At 40.6% G+C, this 19,265-nt stretch overlaps 1 protein-coding gene across 1 annotated transcript in view; it reads right to left on the bottom strand.

Moving 5' to 3' along the window:
- The window catches only part of DHX15 (DEAH-box helicase 15), a 59,571-nt gene extending 40,814 nt beyond the window's left edge, over positions 1-18,757 (bottom strand). Inside the window, exons 1-3 of the mRNA XM_072737982.1 lie at positions 18,475-18,757; positions 10,617-11,052; positions 6,329-6,522 (exon numbers count right to left, since the gene is read on the bottom strand). Coding sequence (XP_072594083.1) covers positions 6,329-6,522; positions 10,617-11,052; positions 18,475-18,545 — 701 coding nt within the window. The 5' untranslated portion in view covers positions 18,546-18,757. The remainder of the gene's footprint in view (positions 1-6,328; positions 6,523-10,616; positions 11,053-18,474) is intronic.
- Between the last annotated feature and the right edge of the window lie 508 nt (positions 18,758-19,265).

Raw genomic sequence — 19,265 nt, 5'->3', positions numbered from 1 at the left:
ATGCCTAAGAAATTAACAACAGAAGGCAACTAAATTCTTTTCAAAATACACTGCCCATTCCTCACGTTTTTAAGGAAATGCCTATCATCCTCGCAACAGAATTTACAGAAAGCTATTATGAATGTATAGGTTCTATTTAATATTTCGTAAGATGTTAGCACTGTAAACAAAGAGCCTTCTATAACTAAACCCTTGCCAAGTACTTAGGTATAAACACAAAGGTCAAATGTAATAATATATGCATACCTTTAGGAAATCAAGTTCGTTTTCATGAATTAACAAAAGCCAAAGAATTCTAACTCTAAGGTGATGATGATGAGTTTTCAGTCTGACAGAAAACATGCAAGTGGTAAACAACCACATTTATTCTTTATTACAGCTCCTTGACTAAAGATTTTGTAAAACTACCTTTATCTAATTCCAATGCTATACTTGAATTAGAATAAAATCTACCATGTAACAGGTGTTCAATGAATTAGTATATAATCACTGTTTATATAATTAATGGTCTTTAAGTACCAGGCCAATTTCCAGGGCTTACCTCTAGCTCTAAAAGAATATTTGGATTTATTCATTCATTTCAGAGACAAGTAACATCAAGTTTTAATTTCAGTTAAAACCCAAATTATAATTCAATTGCTGCACTAAAAGGAACTTTATTAAGTTGTTTTTATTGTCTCTTTTTAATTAACTGGGTTAACTGGTTAAAAGATTCAATAATTTCCCAAACTGAAAATCTACCACCACTATCAGCAGCAACAAAAGTAGAACTGTTGACTTAGCACTTGCTGGGCGACAGGAATTACTCTAAGGGCTATACACGAATTAACGTTATTTTATCTCAGAACAACCATATGAGGTAGTTATTATCACCTCTATCTTCTGAAAAAGCAATAATCACAGGGAGGTTAATTAACATTGCCAAGATCACAGCTAATAAGTGACAAAGCTGGGACACAACTCCGGCCATGTAATCTTAGTCTGTGGTTTGGGATGTATTTCCTTTTGATTCTCTTTTCAACTCACCCTTATAAGGAGGGTGCCTTATAGGAAACCCACTGTGAATCTCTAAGTAGTCTTTTTATGCAGTTAGTGCTCCTAACTCTTATTTCCAGGAGCCCAAAGAATCCTGCTACAGCAATGCCAGGTAAATTCTTCTTCTCAGTGTCAACCTCAAAGGTACCATACCAGCCAGCTCCTTATTGTAACTGTGTTTCTACTGGAATCTCCTTATTAAATATTTTTAGATTTTCTTTCATCTTCTTGTCTAGATTGCCTTTTTGAGATTAAAAAATGCATAAAGTTTCTGACACATATTGCATAGAATAGTACTTCTTTGGCTGGTTTTTCAAAATTTTTCTCCCTTCCTTTTTCTCCCTCTCCCTTTTCTCCTTGTAAACAAGGGGTTTATCACACCGTGAGACCCTAAGTTCTGTTCATTCTTATCACTCAATTATAGATTTAAACTACGTCCTGTCCGTAACTTTTCCTGATTTTTCCAGCGGCTTGTCCTGAAGCTATATATACAAACAACTCAGGATAGTACAGGTCTTACAAAACACATGTCCTTGAAAGAGTTACAACACTTTCTGCTTCATAGACATTACCCCAGATCAATTCCTTGGCTTGTGACAGATCCCAAAATTGAAATGAATCTGATACCAAAAGCAAAAGATTCAGAAGAGAAGGCAAATTATAAATTATATACACCAAATCACCCTATCAGGGATCCCTGGGTGGCGCAGCGGTTTGGCGCCTGCCTTTGGCCCAGGGCGCGATCCTGGAGACCCGGGATCGAATCCCACATCAGGCTCCCGGTGCATGGAGCCTGCTTCTCCCTCTGCCTATGTGTCTGCCTCTCTCTCTCTCTCTCTCTCTGTGACTATCATAAATAAATAAAAATTAAAAAAAAATTAAAAAAAAAAAAATCACCCTATCATTACACTCTCCACCAAGAAATCAGGGGAAAATGTCTTTTCATGAAAAAGCTACCCATTTTTCACGATTATGTCAAAGATTCACCCACAGTCTACAGTGTAGTGACAAATTTCACTCTCCATCTCAGGGTTTTTCTCCCTGAAATTCCATCCACAAGGCAAGTATAAAGATAGAGACACAAACTCTGTTTCCCAAAGAGTTTACGCAAAAAAGGAAATCAATCTTTAGTTATCCATACGGTCGGTCCATAAGCCAGTCCTGTAACATCTCAAGTGATCTGGCATGGAAATGCTGACTTAACACAAATCATCTGAATACTTTAAAAAACACACAGACTGCAGTGTCCCTTAAAGTAAAAAATACTTTTTTCCCCTCAGAAAAAAAGTTTTTTATTTTTATTTTTTAAGATTTTATTTATTTAGTCATGAGAGACACAGAGAGAGGCAGAGACACAGACAGAGGGAGAAGCAGGCTCCCTGCGGGGGTGAGCCTGATTGATACAGGACTCCATCCCAGGATTCCGGGATGACACCCTGAGCCAAAGGCAGATGCTCAACCACTGAGCCACCCAGGTGCCCCCCCCCAAATTCTTAAAAATGCTGTTCCATCTGCCAAGAAAGCTTTGCTCCCTGTACCCCAATCCCTATCCTGTTGAACTATCACTTTCAATTCAGGCCTTTACTCCATCCGCTCTTTTCCTATCTAAATTGAATTTTCAAATCATGCTTTCACACAAACCCCAGTATTCTCTTTCAGAAGCCTAATCACAATTTGAAAATGTATTTACTTTATTGGGACAAAAACCAGATTACTTTTTAGTACTGTATCTAGCACTGTCCAACACACAAAAGATAATTAACTGAACTAACTTATCATTACTTTATGTAAATTCCCTCAACATCAAAATATCTCAGAATTTTGTAGCTGGGGAGGGACAAAAAGGAAAGAACTAAATTAGCTACAAAACTACCAACTTCAAATATTATGTCTGCCTGAAAGCTCAAGACTATTAAACTATTTTATTCCCTCAAAAACAATTATCAGCTCCCTCAAAATTTGTCGTAACTTCAAAGTGCTTCTTAAAATCCACTGAAACAGTCTATTACCTCATCTTCCTTAAAGTGAATTATATTTTCACTGACTAGTCACAAATTTGGCAACATCTTCCACTGACTAGTGTGCTCTTTAACTAGCTCACTTTTTTTCTCCCAAAATTTCCAAGCCAAAATAGCAAAAGGAACATAAGTATTGTGCAAAAGGAATACTTCAGAAAAGCAATAGAAGCAGGCAAAAATCATAACAAGTGATACATAAAAACCATTTACAGTGGTAGCGGTTTGAAAACTAACTTGCCTGGGACATGTGAATAAATGAGAGACACAGAAGGAGGCTGAGACATAGAAGGAGAAAACATAGAGAAAAGAAAACTAACTTGTTTGAGACTGGACAGGTTTTTAAGGCTAGTCTAATAGAGAGAGTACACTAATTTGCACTAGAACCAATTCTCTGAAAACAGCACAATATTAGATCAAGGATCTAGAATTTATGGATATATGTCCCATACACCAGAAAAGGTATCTTTAGTACCCCCCCCCCGGCTTTTTTTAAGATTTTATTTATTAATCATGAGAGACACACAGAGAGAGAGGGGCAGAGACACAGGCAGAGGGAGAAGCAGGCTCCCTACAGGAAGCCCGATGCGGGACTGGATTCCGGGACCCCAGGATCACGTCCTGTCCAAAGTCAGATGCTCAACTGCTGAGCCACCCAGGCGTCCCGATACCTTAGATCCTCAGTGTACACAGAGATTTAAAGATACACTAATTTAACTTTATGTACTAGTACATAAAGTACTCTCAAACAAATTTAATTAGTAAAAAAGTGTATTTACTGTCAATAATGAAATCAGGAAAAGTGTGGTTGAATTCTGAGTCCCTCAGACAGAATCTTCGAAAGTTAGTCCTCTTCACCATCCTTCTTGGTGAAAATTAGAAGCTTTTTACCTGACTAAATAATGAATACATAGGCATTTTACATCCACGACTACCCCTGAACAATACAGGTTTGAACTGCACAAGTCCACTTATACACAGATTTGTTTCAATACAATACAGGACTGTACATGTATTTTCTCTCATGATTTTTCCCTCACCTTATTTTGAGAATATGGTAGATAATACATTCATACCTACATAATGTGTTAACTGTTAATAGTGGGGTCAACAGTAGGCTATTAGTAGGTAATTTGTGGCAAAGTCAGAAGTTAAACACAGATTTGTGGGGGGCGGGGGCGGGAGGTGCTCCTACCCTCTCCATGGCTCAAAGGTTAATAGTGTATGAGAAAAGCTCCAGGAGGAGACTGATAGGTGTCATAGGTATTCACTCTTCCTACCCAACTGACTAATGTAACTGATCCTTAAGTCTTGGGCTGTTTTAACATCTGGGGTTCTCAAAAAAATGAGTTGATAGATAACTATACAAAATATATCTAGGGATTTATACTCCCATTTAGTGAAGCATTCCTATTATCAAAACTATCACTTGCTCCATACTCTTATACTGGATTTAGTATCACATAAAGACAGTATTACATTAGCTTCTATCTCTTCAGATTCTCCAAGATATCCCAGTAAGCTTGCCCTGTCCAGAATTAAGTGAGGATTTTTGTTTAAAGTTTAGTTATAGCCTCTGAGAATCATTCCGTAAGAAAACCTCACAATGCCAAAAACAAGTTCATTTTTATCTATCAAATCTATTTTTATGTTACTTGTCATTCCCTATTAACTGAACCAAAATCTTTCACAAGTATACCTTTTGAAAACCTTCCACTTCCTACCACACACACACACACACACACACACACACAGACCCAATATTGCATATAACTTTCCTCTCCCCAATTTCCAAATTCGTTTTCCCTGTTCAACTGTGGTTTGCCAAAAAAAATTCAACAGTGAATAAAATGTCAAAATAATTATATCATTTCTCCTAAAGATGAGTAAAGCCTGCCCTTTATTGTCCTCAAGTCCTTGACATTATCTACATTTTAAATTAGTATAAAATCTTAAGTTATGATTTTATGTAATTCTTTCAAAAATTATACAATTAAAAGTGAACAATGTGATAATCACTAAACTAAAAATATGCTCTCAATGAAACTTAAGATATAAACCAAAAACATACCCTAAAATTATAAAGACAAACTGATTCAAGTAAATTGTCCAGCTACTATTAAAAACAATATTTAACTCTTTAACCTGAAGTTCTAATAATGCTTATCAAAGAAACTAGAAAAAAACTGACATGAAACTTGAATGACTGGATGTTTGGAATAAGGAGATTTTTAAACCTGTGAATATCATAACTATATAAGAAACTGTATCTCTGACCTCTGTATTCTGAAATATTTACAGATCAAAGTATAAAACGTCTGATTTGCTTCAAATTATATGGGTCAGGGAAAAGGTTGGGATATGGGCGAAACAAGCTGGGCAATGGTCGAGGATGCATGATAAACACATGGAAGTTCATCATACTATTGTATTTCTGTATACATTTGAAAATTTCTACAATAAAAAAAAGAAAATTTCTACAATATATAATTTTCCCTATAAGATTACATATATTTTTGCCATCAGTGACTCATTTCACTACCCATGTAACTTTTTTTCCCAAAATTGTCTTTTAAAAAACCTCAGGGAGATTACATCGTGACAAAGAAATCATTTTTTAAAACATGACTTAGATGTCACATACATACAGAATAAACAGAAGCAACAGAAGGGTAAATTTTTCAAAAGAATTACCATCCAGCAACACAACATTTCCACAACTTAAGCAGAATATAAGTGTAAGATGAAAAAAAATTAGGACAGTTAAAATATTACAAAAAAAGCTCAACATGATAGTCAATCATGCCCCTCAGCTATAAAGGAAAAGGACTTTGCGGAGACTCTAAGACTCTATTACACAACAAAAGATTCCTCCTTTTAGCTCATAACATCTGTATGATAATAGCTGTATAATTAACATTAAAAGCCCTATCCCCCAAATAATTTCTATTCCATCCCACACAACATTCTTTCTAAAAGAAACTATCATTTACTAAGATCTATCACTTTTCTATGACATTTAAATGATACATTTCACCTAAGATACAGCACCAAATAACTAAAATCTGACCTTTGAAGCTCACTGTCTACTGAACAGCTATATACATTACCAGCAAGAAAGAGAATTCATATTAAAAAGTCACCTGGTAAATCTAAGAAGGTCTACTCTTGGACTATTTTAAATTTAGATGACTTGAGACTCCACTACCTAAGCCCTCTATCTAGTGGCAGAAAACCAGTAGAGAAACAAAATATGCATATTTAAAGATAGTACTTACTTAAGAATGGTTTTTGCACTACTGCAGTCTTCAAATCGAATGGAGTAACCAACTTCCTGGCCCAACATCACATCCATTTCATCAGCAACTCTCTGAGCCACACTCATTGCAGCCACTCTCCTGGGTTGGGTACAGGCAACTCCTCTCTTGGGTCCTGGTAATGATCGCATGTACTCCACACACCACTGTGGAATCTATCAAATAATTTCACATTTAAATTAATTCTACTCTGCCAGCATATCAGGTATATTTTACATGTAGTATTTCATTGCATTCTAATAATATAAAACAAAATTCAATTAGGCACACCACAAATTACTATTTAAGACCCAAACTTATAGCATGAGCTCTCCAAGCCAAGGAGGGGCCATATATAACACTAATCCGACGTAATTGTACTTCTGAGCAGGATAGGTCCACTGAGGCTATGCTGAATATGCTCTACAGTGTCAACTATTCTATCATTAAGCATTTCTCTATACACTGGGAAAAAAAAACTCAACTTATGAAAAATTCTACTTTATAACAAATGTTGAGTCTCCAAAAATATTCTCAGAAATAATAAATTCTTATGCAATTTGAATTACAAAATGCAGGTGAAAATAGAAATCACAAACCCTTGTGGTTATAAACCTGTATCTTTTACGTCAATACAAATTAAGTTTGTAAGCTCCTATTCTTCTGCCTTCAAGAGAGGTATGTACAACAGAACACCACCTTAGGTGCCATCTTAAAAGTCAATTTCAATAACTGTCAATCTCAAATTCAACAGCACCTAGAGAAAAATACCAACAAGCACAAGTTGGTTGGCTGCCAGGACAATGGCACATTTTCTCCTTGTTCCATCAATAGAAGCTAACAGATCCTCTAATTTCATGGCTCTTCACTCACCTGGGTAAGAACCATGGGAAAAATCTAAGTGATCACTACATTAAATGGGAGTCCACTGCTATAAAGTCATGATAGGTCTCCAACAAAGCATTCAAAAGCCTGTCAAATACTACAGAAAATGTGTGTGTGTGTGGGGGGGGGGGGGGGGGGGGGGTTTACAGGATTTGTACAAATGCACCTGAAGAATACTGGTTGCTGTACCATTACTACATTTTAGTTAGGTTACTTGTGCAAACTGGGGATAAGTGTTTTCACTTACAAATATCTGAAAGGGGAGGGATGACTATGTCGCTTCTCTAAGAATGTAACAATGCCTATCTTTAAAAGGACTTAAAATGAACAGAAATAAATACTACCCTAAAAGAGAAGGATCTCTCTAGGCTTGTAAACCCACAAACCAAAGTTTAAAAGATTTTCTAGTGAAGTTTTCATATCTAATCTCAGCAAGCTTCTTACAAAGGCAAAATGTACTTTTTAAGACCAAATAAAATGAAATTCAAAGAAACATTAACCATTCACTTAAAGCTATTTAAAGCTTGTTGGAAGGAGCTTGGAATTCTCAAGGCAAGAATTTGCAAAGTTTTTTAAATTCACTCCAGTGAAACGGATAACTTACTTCCATTTTAAAAGTAAGATATAAACAGTTTTAGCTAATTCAGCAGTTTTTGAACTTTTGATCTCAGGACTTTTATACTCCTAAAATAACCAAGGATGCCAAACAACTAATAGACTTACTGTATGAGTAAATTAAAACTCAAAAGCTGTTACAATATTAATTTCTAACAATACCCATTCTATGCTAACACATTTTCTATGAAAAATTATTACATCTTCCAAGTAAGAAAACAGAAAACAAAAAATTAGCAAGAAGACTACACTGTTTTGCATTTTTGCATGTCTCTAACGTCTGGCTTAATAGAAGACACTTGGATTCTCTTACTGGTCTCAATTTAAATGTGTTGCACTATTTTTGTTTTGTTGAAATATACAAAAAATTCCCAGGACCTCTGAAAGAGTTGCAGGAGCCTTCAAGGGTTCCCAGACAATATTTGGAAAATGGCACAGTCAATGCATCTATTCATATTTCTAAGAATAGATTGAAGAAGGGAAGTGGGAACTGAAATACACAGTGTACTGGCCTGTTCAAACCAGGGATGATTCCTTCCTTTCAGCTTCTTCTCTTCCTCCATTTGAAGCTACCTTCCTAAAAACTGAACCTCAGCCCTCTAGTCTTACTTTACACATTATCCTGACTGGTCTTATTTATTCTCCTGATTTCTAATATTACCTATAACACATTTGACAATCCTAACTACGTTTCCCATCCCTAACCTAACGGTCCTTTCCACTTGGGTATCCTAAATTCAGTAAGTTCAAAACCATTTTGCACCTTCCTCCAAATACTTATTAATCCCTCCCACGTCCCCTCACTAAGATTAGTAACTCCAATCTACTGTTTATTCTATTACCTTATACAGAGTCAAATTTTGCTATGATCTCCTACAAAGCCTATCGTCCACATACAGAGCATACAAAGCTTTCTCTTCACCAAACCTGTGCCCCCGTTCACACTGAACTGGCTTTAGTTTCTTATATATGGATATAGTATGAACATACCATATTGCAATGTGGGATCGAGTCCCACATCGGGCTCCCTGCATGGAGCCTGCTTCTCCCTCTGCCTGTGTCTCTGCCTCTCTCATGAGTAAACAAATAAAATCTTTAATAAATAAATAAAATAAAGCTGTTCAGCTTCCCTTTGAGCCCAACTGCTCTGCAATCCTAGGTACACAAAAACAAACAAAAATACCACAAATATTCATCCAAATAATTACAAACCTCTCATTTTGAATTGACTTGACCTTCTGCATTAACTGCTACTAAAGAAACTCATCTCTGAAATAAGGTTAACCACATAAGACCACAGAATAGCAGAATGAAATAAATATAGCATTGGCTATAAACAATAGCCAATGGGACAAAGTTCTTAATACTGAGCCCACCTAAATCTACTATGCATAACCACGGACAACCCACTACACCTCTAAGACTCTTATGAATCTAAGGCTCATTTTGTTCATCTGTGAAATGGTGATTAACAACTTCCTTCTAAGGTTGTTGACACACTTAAATAATACATACAAGGGACACAGTGCCTAGCTTTATCCAATAGCTAATTAAATACTATGTAGATAAACTAGTTGAAATAATTCTTTTAAATACTAAATAATTCTTTAAAATCAGTTTAAAGTCGTATCTTTTCACACATTAAACTTCCATAAGGTGATAAAAATAAACCTATCAGTTTCAGTTCCTAACATCAATACTAGATTTTCGTTCAGTTATGAAGAAAAATCATATTAAGTAAGGCTCAGTCTTTAAAAACTTCTTATTCTGTTTGCCACTGTAGCCTTCAAAATGTGTCCATGATATACTCAAATCTAGGTTTGTGGCATACGAAACTTAAATGGTAACTTGCGTATGCAGTACACTCAATTATAAACTTGGATCACAGGTTCATAAACATGGAAAATAAGCCAGGAAGAAACACAGTACAATCATAATTTCTACATGGTAAAACAAGTTATTAAATTCATTTCGACACTTTCCAGATTTTCCAAATTTTCTACAATGGCCAAGGACTGCTACTTTTGCAATCTCTTAGAAATTTGTAACTGGTCAGGCTCAAACATATGGGAAATATGGTTAACACCTCACTCATAGCAGGTAATGCAAATTAAAAATTATGCTGATACTATTTTTCACATATCAGATTCGTAAATATTCTAATTCCACAGTATAGTCTAATGGTTCTACTTGCTCATGAAAAACAACCATTAGAAGCAGCCTAGAGATCGATAACATGGGACCAGTAAACAATGGCTCATCAATTTTTGGAAAATATCCCAGATATATTACTAACAAGATAGTGTTTACTTCTAGGGCAAGTGTAACTAGATGGATGTGGAGGTCATGAATAAAGAGACTTTACTCAGCTCTTCCATCTTTTTAAAAAAAGGATAATTTTCACATGGTTCAAAACAAACAAAGAACAAAAACAAAACTATCCCAGTGGTTCCAAATTTCTACACTCAGAGCAATAGAAAACAATACTTGTACCTCCAAATTTGTACCACCCCAGAGTCAAAGTGATCAGAATGTATCATTCTGCCATATTTAACATTAACAAAACAGCACTGCTATATTCCCCTAGACTCAGGAAAATAGGCACTCCCTACAGGATTCCCACTCTGTGCACTATAAACATCAAAGTAGCTAGTCTTCAGGATGTTCTAGGAGACAGACAAGGCAGAAGGACTTCCAGAATCAAATAAGCAACATTTAGTAAATGTAAACATTAATACAGTATGTACTGTGGTACACAATAATAACTCACCTGTGTTGTTTTACCAGACCCAGTCTCACCAACCAGTACAAAGGACTGATGCCTAACCAGAATATCTGTAAACCTATCCTTGTATTCCCAAACAGGGAGCTGAAGACGTTTCTTTAGAATATCATAGTATCGAGGAGTATGGGGTAAGTTGGTAAATGGATTAATGCACTGTGGAAGTGATGTGTGTCCTGCATGTCCGGTGTGTGTTGAATGAGCAGAATGTGTCGAATGTGTTGAATGTGCAGAATGAGTTGAGTGAGCTGAATGGGAAGCTTTTAAAGGTGGTAATCCAGCACTGATAAGCATAGCATTAGTCGAAGCTCGCAATTCCTTCTCCTTTTCCTTCTCCCTTTCCCGCTCTCTATCTCCTCTATCACGTTCTCGGTCTCGATCTTTAGACCGATCTTCACGATCCCGGTCACGATCTCGATCCTTCCTAAAAATAAAAATTTAGAATTCAGATTCTGAATTTTACGCAAAATGTTCTTGGCAGTGTTATAGTCACAAAGAACAGGAATGTCTAACCACCAAATGAATAAACCAATGAATTACGTAAGTATCAGACATATGAAAAAGACCTTATAATCAAGAATTCTCCATGCCTCACCCATAAACCTTTTTCTCTCCTTGATGAGACCTCAAATTCTCTTAAGGGACCGCCTCTTTCTACACCTGTAGCCACCAGCTGAGGTTACACAAGACTCGGACTTGATTGAGTAAAGTAAAACCCCTTCCTACTTAGACAGTAGAAATTAAAGACTGAGAGTAAGGTGGGGGAAAAGGAGTAAATAAAGCAAGAGGAGGATATGGGCATCACAATTTTCCCCAGATTCTCCCTCAAGTTACATGAAAAGGTATTTTTTGCACTGAAAGTATGTTCAAAATTCAAAACTGCTTCTGGACACAAGGACCATTCTATTTCACATAACAGTAATACAAACATGAGTTAAAGGATTGTAGGTGAGTTCATTTTCAAGTTATGCTTTAAATCGGTTTCCCAATTTTGTTTTATAAGCATGTATTTGTCCTATTAAAAAAAACTAAAATTAAAACACTTCCTTTTGTTTTCAGTTTTCTCTTACATGATATCCTTAATAGTAACTGCAAAACTCTGTAAACCTATGTATACTTTGGACATCTATCAAGTGAAATATAACCACTAAAAAAACAAGCTCCACTGAACAATAGTAAGTTGTCTTAAAATGTTAAAATTATGCAGACGGTCACTATACTAAGCCTAGGTCAATTTTAAGTACTCAGTTCTAGTATCTACTTCCAGTTAGCAGGCATGATTCCTAATACAATATTAATTTTTAAATAAGCTTCAGACCAATTCCTATAGCAAACTTCTACAAGGTATTTGGACCCAGACTTGAAATAGTTGAGGCAATATAGAGCTATGAGACAAGCCGCTGAACACCTCAATATTCCTTATCCATCTGACACAAAAGACATACAAACTTCCCATGCACCAATTATCAGTAGCTGAGTAGGAAAAACCATTCATTCCCTATAAAAGCACATCAGAAGGACAACAGAAACCCCTTGACAGAATACAGCTAAAATTCTAGAGACAGCAGGAGTTAGGATGGCTCCCCAAATACAGAAATGTTAAGCAGATTAATCTTATTTTCTTTTGTCCTCGTTAAAATATAACTGTATTCCACAGGAATTTAAAGTTATTCCATATATACACATACATACACATTTCATATATATACTTTCATACATCCACATATTCATACTTTTCATACAAATATAAGATACATATATAAAAAGTAATCCTCCTCTCTCCCATCCAAGTGTTCACCCTCTACAGAATCACAGGACATACAAGCTAGGATTGAAACCTTTCATCCCATCTGATACAAAGAGAAAGGAAATCAAAGGGAAAAAGAACCGGAAGGATAACCTAATAAACAAAATCAACTCTCAGACTATAGCTTCCTGGGCTATCTTCGAAATATGCCGTCAACCATCCTTTCTTTGCTTATCTCATTCTGCCTTTGGTCTAAGGTACTCATTATTTATATTGCCTCAAATGTGAATGACAAAGCTTACAACAGGGTACACAGAAATGTGGCCCACAAAGTGAGAAGCATTTTAGCCATGAACATACACGTGGTCACAGAACATAAAAGAACCCTTAAAGAACATCTGGTCTAAAAGCAAAGGATTCATGTGCCTAGTACTTTAGGAGTGGGGCTGGACAGAAGACCATTACATGACCATCAAGAGATGAGACAAAAACATAGTAAGTTTAAGGAGATTCTATACTCCCAGCACAGTACTAGGTACTAACATATGAACCTAACTAACCTTTCAAGACTTTTAAAATATGGGAGGCGGAGAGGGATTAACAAAGTAAATCGTGACATGGGGACTCCAGGGTAGCTCAGCAGTTGAGCATCTGCCTTTGGCTCAGGGCGTGATCCTGGGTCCAGGGATCATCAGGTTCCCTGCTTTGGTCAGTATGGCTTTTCTTCATTCAGATTACAACACAATTGATTCCATGACTGCTTTTTTTAAGATATATCCTAGGCCCCAGGCAGAAGCATCATCATCTTGATTTCAGTTCCTCCTATACCAAGTCTCCTTGCACCTTTAGGACAGGCGGATGCCTCTTGGGGGGAGGGAGGCGCGTCCCCAGGTACAACTCTAACCTTCTCCCTCATTATTCCTCCAAAATGTTAAAGTACTGAACAGTAGCCCCCAAGCTGAGAAACCGATACACCCAGGGGGCCGAGATCCACAAAAGTCCTAAGAGTCATCGCGCCTCAACAATTTGCTGTGGCTTCAGGGACACCTATTAGGACGTGACTTATCTTCAGCCTCAGTGTCCACATTTTCGACACCTGCCTTGCAGCGTTGCCCTAAGAATGAGGACAGAGGTAGGGTTAACACTGTGGAATCACATAATAGGCAAACGGGGGGGGGGGGGGGGGTGGTGAACGGGACGGACGGACAAATTATGCCCTGACTGCCAATTTTCTCTGTTCCAATATAAAAAACCTCTACAGGTTGAATGCAGGTTGTCCATGCTGGGAACAAAATGGGGGCACCTGGGGTGCTCAGTGGTTGAGCATCTCCCTTTGGCTCAGGTCGTGACCCTGGGGGTCCTGGGATCAAATCCCACATCAGATTCCCTGCAGGAAGTCTGCTTCTCCCTCACTCTAGGTCTCTCATGAGTAAATAAAATCTTGGAAAAAAAAAAAAAGAGTAAATCATAACACCTTACTTTGTTACAGTAATACCTATACAAAGATGTTTTTCAAGGGCCTACTTCATCAAAAACTTCATTACCAAAATAACTACAGCATAGGAAGTATAAAATACATTCTAAGGACACAAAGATTTAACTGCTGCCAGAGAAATGGGGGTAAAAATAAAAAGAGTAAAAGGAGCACTGAGATCACAGCTGTATAACCAATAGCAAGGTGTAAGTCTCAATTTACCATCTGCAAAGAAAAAAGTATTAATAAAACAGTTGGGAGCTTAAAATAAGAAAGCAACAGGAAGGATGCAGGCGGCAAATTCAATCATTTTGAAATGTTGCCTATGACTCAAACTATCTACTTTCAATGGGGGGGGGGAGGATAAAAATTAAAAGGCAGCTACAGAGGGCTATCTCAAACCTACTGCTTCATAAATAACATGTAAGCTGCCATGTGTATGCATTTTTTAAAAGATTATTTATTTATTTGAGAGACAAAGCACAGAGCCCTATGCAGGGCTGGATCCCACGACCTTGACATCACCTGAGCCGAAATGAAGGGTGAGGGAGAGGCTTAACGAACTGAGCCACCTAGGCCTCCTGCTTCTTTTCTTTTTTAAAACAAATACTTTCATTATACAGGAGAGTTTTACGATTAAGATTTACTCATTGACATAAAACGCTTAAAAACTGAGTAAAAAGTGGTGCTTTATTGATCACACAGCCACAACACAGACAGGTAGACAGTTATGACAGTTGTTAAGCACATGTTTTTTAATAGTCTCAGCTCAGCCCTAGCTCAGCACTTTGGCTATCTGTATGACCAGTTATTGCTTTCCTTGTCTATAAAATGTGGCTATTCATAGATCTTGTACAGTATTTCAAGAATTAAATGAGTTAATATACGTAATATGCTTAAAGTTGTGCCTGGAATATAGTAAATACCTGATAAATATTGCTTATGACTTTTGGTTTAATTTAAAATACCATTTTAAAATTCTACATGGAATAGGCACTACAGTACAGCTAATGAAGACGTAAAAACTGGTTATCAAAAGCAGAGTATTTTAAATAAGCATTGTTTTGGGGGTGGCGCCTGGATGGCCCAGTGGCTGAGCCTCTCTGCCTTTAGCTCAGGGCGTGATCCCGGGGTCCAAGGATGGAGTCCCACATTGGGGTCCCTGCATGGAGCCTGCTTCTCTCTCTGCCCTTGTCTCTGCCTCTGTCATTCATAAGTAAGTAAATAAATAAATAAATGCTTTTAAAATAAATAAGCATTGCTTTTTATCTGGCAATCTCACTCCTAGAACTTCTCTTAAGGATGTAAGTGTGCAAATTTGTGTACAAAAGGATGTTCTTCATACTTTTCACTTGTAAAATAATAGACATTGGGAAACCACCTTAAACACTAAAGAATAGGAAACTGGGTAGATAAGTTATGATCCCCCTTTATACTTAGAATATTATAAAGCCAATGAAAAGGATAATATATATCTATTCTACTTTAGGACACATTTTTTTTAGCAAATAAAAAGCACAAAACAACCCATAATGAAACATCCCACTGATATACGTTATATTGGAAACGTATATAGAAACGTATGGAAACGTTATATTGGAAAATATATAGTTTATATTTGTGAATATACATGCAAAGACTGCCGAGTGGGTCAGTCAGTTAAGTGTCTGCTTCCGGCTCATGTCATGATCTCAGAGTCCCAGGATCCAGCCACATGGGGTTCCCTGCCCAGCCCAACCAGGAGTCTGCTTCTCCCCCCACCTCATTTAAATAAATAAGATGTTTTTATAAGACATGCAAAGACTAAAAACAATGTCCATCAAGGGGTAAAAGACGAGGATGAAGATTTCAGAGACATTGGACATTTTTGCCTTTTATTTACGTATGGACATTTCTTGTATTCCTTGGGGCAAGTTACTTAACCTCACCTATATCACAGGAAAGTAGTGAAAATGTGGTTATACACACACTGCCCCCAGAACAGTTTTGGGAGCACATTATGTACTCTACATATGTTAATATTTATTTCACTTTCCCACCAATTAAGGAGAAAAGCTCTGATTAGGAAGTAATCGCTGAAACAAACATCAAAATGGAAAATGTCCTCATGTTCCATACTTCAGTTGTCTTTTTGGTAGTAACTTTATAAAGCAAAAATTCTGTGGGATGATGAAAAAAGTAATAAGGTTAGTATGTAACAGAAACCTTCAACTTCTCTACCTGACCTCCAAATAAAAATACAGCATGAATAAGTAACACCATATACAGTTTGGGAACTTGAATCTAAAATCTCCCACCAAATTACCTTCCTTCTCAGTATTGGGGAAATGGGCCAGCCAAGCTTAGGAGTGTAGTTCTTAAGACTGACTGTCAAGCTTCTCCCTCAGATAAAAACCACTTGCTAATAACTATCAGGGCTAAAAAAAAACAAAACAAAACAAAACAAAACAAAAAACCAACCAAACAACAACTTCAAGATTGCATGGCAGTCAACAAAAGTGACTTAAACTCATTGAGGAGGCAGCACTATTCACAGCTGTAACCCGTTGCTAAAAAATTGTATGAGAAGTGATTAGAAGTATGTATAGAAACTTCTCTGCAGAGTAGCTCAGAACTTGGGCTTTATACCAAACTCCTTCACCAACAGGTAGATATAGACACCCATGAGAATCAGCAAGGTCACCATCGTAAGCCTAAAAAGTCCACACTTTTTTTTTTTTTACTAAGGCTCTCTGTTCCACAAGAGGAAAGGAGCATATATCCATATAAGCCTAAATGCTTCAGGCCACTAAACCTGAAGCAGTTAACGGTGCGCCTACATACAAATATGAATAAATGAATTCATGGCATCCCAGCATCTTTTGTTCCAACCTGAACTCTTATGAGGGACATGAGCTGCATCTTGGCCAGATGACATGCCAATTTATTTTTACCTCACAGGAAGCAAGAACCAGGCGTTCCCTACTTTGACAACCCATTACAGATGTCATTAAAATAGGCTGCACTGACTAACTACAGCCACAGTCCGTGTTGTAATGAGAAAAAAAAAAACAAGAGGCGAGGAGTGAGGATGGAAAGATCAAGGTTCTAAATCCCGCTGTAAACCGTGTGCGGTCGTACCAGCCGCCCGGACAACTCTGCAGGCCCGCTTCGCCTCCCTCGAGTGGGGCCGGTTAGTAACACTCTTCAAAGTAACTTCCCGCTGCGTCTTTAACCCGAAGTGCTAAAGTTTTGCTGGGGTGGGGGGAGGCAGATCCTAAAGAGAGGAAACAGTCCAAAAAGAAAGCAAGCTAACGTCCAACACTGCGGACGAAACAACTCTGCAAGACTCAAGTGTCGTATCGGGCAGCGAACAGTCCCGCTCCCACATCCAGCAGTGGGAGGCTGTCGGGGCACAGGCTGCCCTACCCTACCCAGGACCCACTCCGCGAGGCGCTCCACCACCATGTGGAGACCGCCCGACCCCGAGAGCCCGGGCCAACGGACCCAACAGGAGGCACAGGCCGGCCGACGGACACCCTCTCCACGCACGGTGGCCAGAGCCTCAAGAGTCGCACCTGCACGCTCCAGACACGTGTTCTCTGGCCGGAATCCCCCAAATAAAAATCTCTGCCACTTCGGGAATGGAAAACAAGACAAGGGAGAGACAAGAGAGGGCTTGGATGAGAGCGCGCGGGTCGGCGGCCTGCTCCGACTCCTCCGCGGTTTGCGGGGGGGGGGGGGGGGGGGGGGGTAGGAGAAAGGGAAAAAGCGATCGCAAGCGCCCCCGGGGCATTTAGACTCTCGGCCCAACCTCCCCACGGGCGACATTTCGCCATAAATACCAAAAATAAATAAATAAATTAAATTTAAGAAAATGAAAAATAAAACACACACACAACCTTTTTGAAAAGTGCGTGTTCCAAAAGCTACTAATGAAGGAGGGATATACTGGCGGAGGCGGGAAAAAAAAAAGGAAAAGAAAAAGAAAGAAAGAAAGAAAAAAGTGGGCTCGTGGTTCCTACACCCCCGGGGCCGCCCCCCAGGAACCGCCGTGTGACCCAAGGGCAGGAAACCGGGGAGATGGCGGGAGCGTAGGCCGAGGCGGAAGTTCGCCCCCGGACCTCCTCCGGGGGTTTGAATGGACAGAGGCGCCCGCGCTCCCGCCCGCGCCCGCTCCCGCCCGTGCAGGCGCCCCCGGCAGCCCCCCGGCAGCCCCCCGGGGACCCCGCGCGTCCGAGCGCCCGTCCCGGCGGCCCCCGCGGCCCGGCGCCCCCGCCGCGCCCTCCCAGCACCCCCCGCGCCCCAGGCCTCCCCCGGGAGCCCGGGCCACGCGGTCCGCGGCCGCCTCCCGCCCGCCCCCCTGCAGGCGGCTCCGGCCCGGCCCGGCCCGCGGAGCAGGCGCCCTCGTGGCCACGCAGCCCCCCCCCCCCGCGGCCCGGGCGGCGGACGCGCCGCACACCTCTCCCCGCGCCCTTGCCCGGCCGAGCCCGGAGCGACACAAAGGGCCGGGCCTGCGGGGCCTGCGGGGCTCCTCCGGGGCTCCGCCGGGCTCCTCGGGGGCTCCTCGCGGGGACCCCCCTCCCCCCCGCCCGCCCGCCCAACAAAAGCCCGAGCCGCCGCCTCGCGCCCCCGGCCTGCCTTACCCATCGGTCCCCGCACGCTTCTTGCCGGAGGGGTAATCCTCCCCCAAGTCCAGCCGGTGCCGCTTGGACATCTTCGGGCTCCGCGAGCGGGCGGCAGAAGGAAGGCGCAGCAGAGGAAGCTGGCGGCTGTGTCGGTACTTCACTCCGGACGACCCCCACCCCTCCCGCCACAACAGCCCACACCGTGCGGCCGGGACCAGGAGCTAAAATGGCGGCGGCGACGAGGGCTGGGCCTGCGCGCGCGCCCCCGCGGCGTGGTCGGCGTGCCGTGCGTGCCGTGCGTGCCGTGCGTGCGGGCGTGCGTGGTGCGCGCGCGCGCCGGGGGCGGGGCCTCCCGCCGGCCCCCTCCGCGCCCGCGCCCGCCCTCGCTGCCTGGGTCCCGGGCTGGTCCCCCGCGGCCCGCTGCGCGCGCTGATGCGGGACGCGGACTCCGAGGACCGTCAAGTCCCGCTTCAGAAAGTTGATCCACCTCTGCCGCCCCGGCTTCAGCGGAGTCTGACCCCGGCAGAGTTTGAGAAACCACCCAACACGGGGCCAATGCGGCGCCGACGCAGGACTGGAACCCAGAGCTCTGTCCCTGCAGACCCTGAGCTTGTGGCCGCCGACCAGACCCTCCCAGTTGGGCTAAGGAAGCAGCTGAGAAAATGCCGAGGCTGCCCATCATGCATTTTGCCCCTTTTTGGGTTTTGTGTGTGTTTTAAGAGTTGTTTTTTGCTTTTTTTTTTTTTTTTTTAAGATTTTATTTATTTGGGGGCAGCCCCGGTGGCTCAGCGGTTTAGCGCCTGCCTTCA

This window comes from Vulpes vulpes, chromosome 14 (assembly GCF_048418805.1).
Source record: "Vulpes vulpes isolate BD-2025 chromosome 14, VulVul3, whole genome shotgun sequence".
NCBI classification, from domain to species: Eukaryota; Metazoa; Chordata; class Mammalia; order Carnivora; family Canidae; genus Vulpes; species Vulpes vulpes.
Note: the sequence above shows the minus strand (reverse complement) of the source record. Positions and strands in the feature narration are given on the sequence as shown.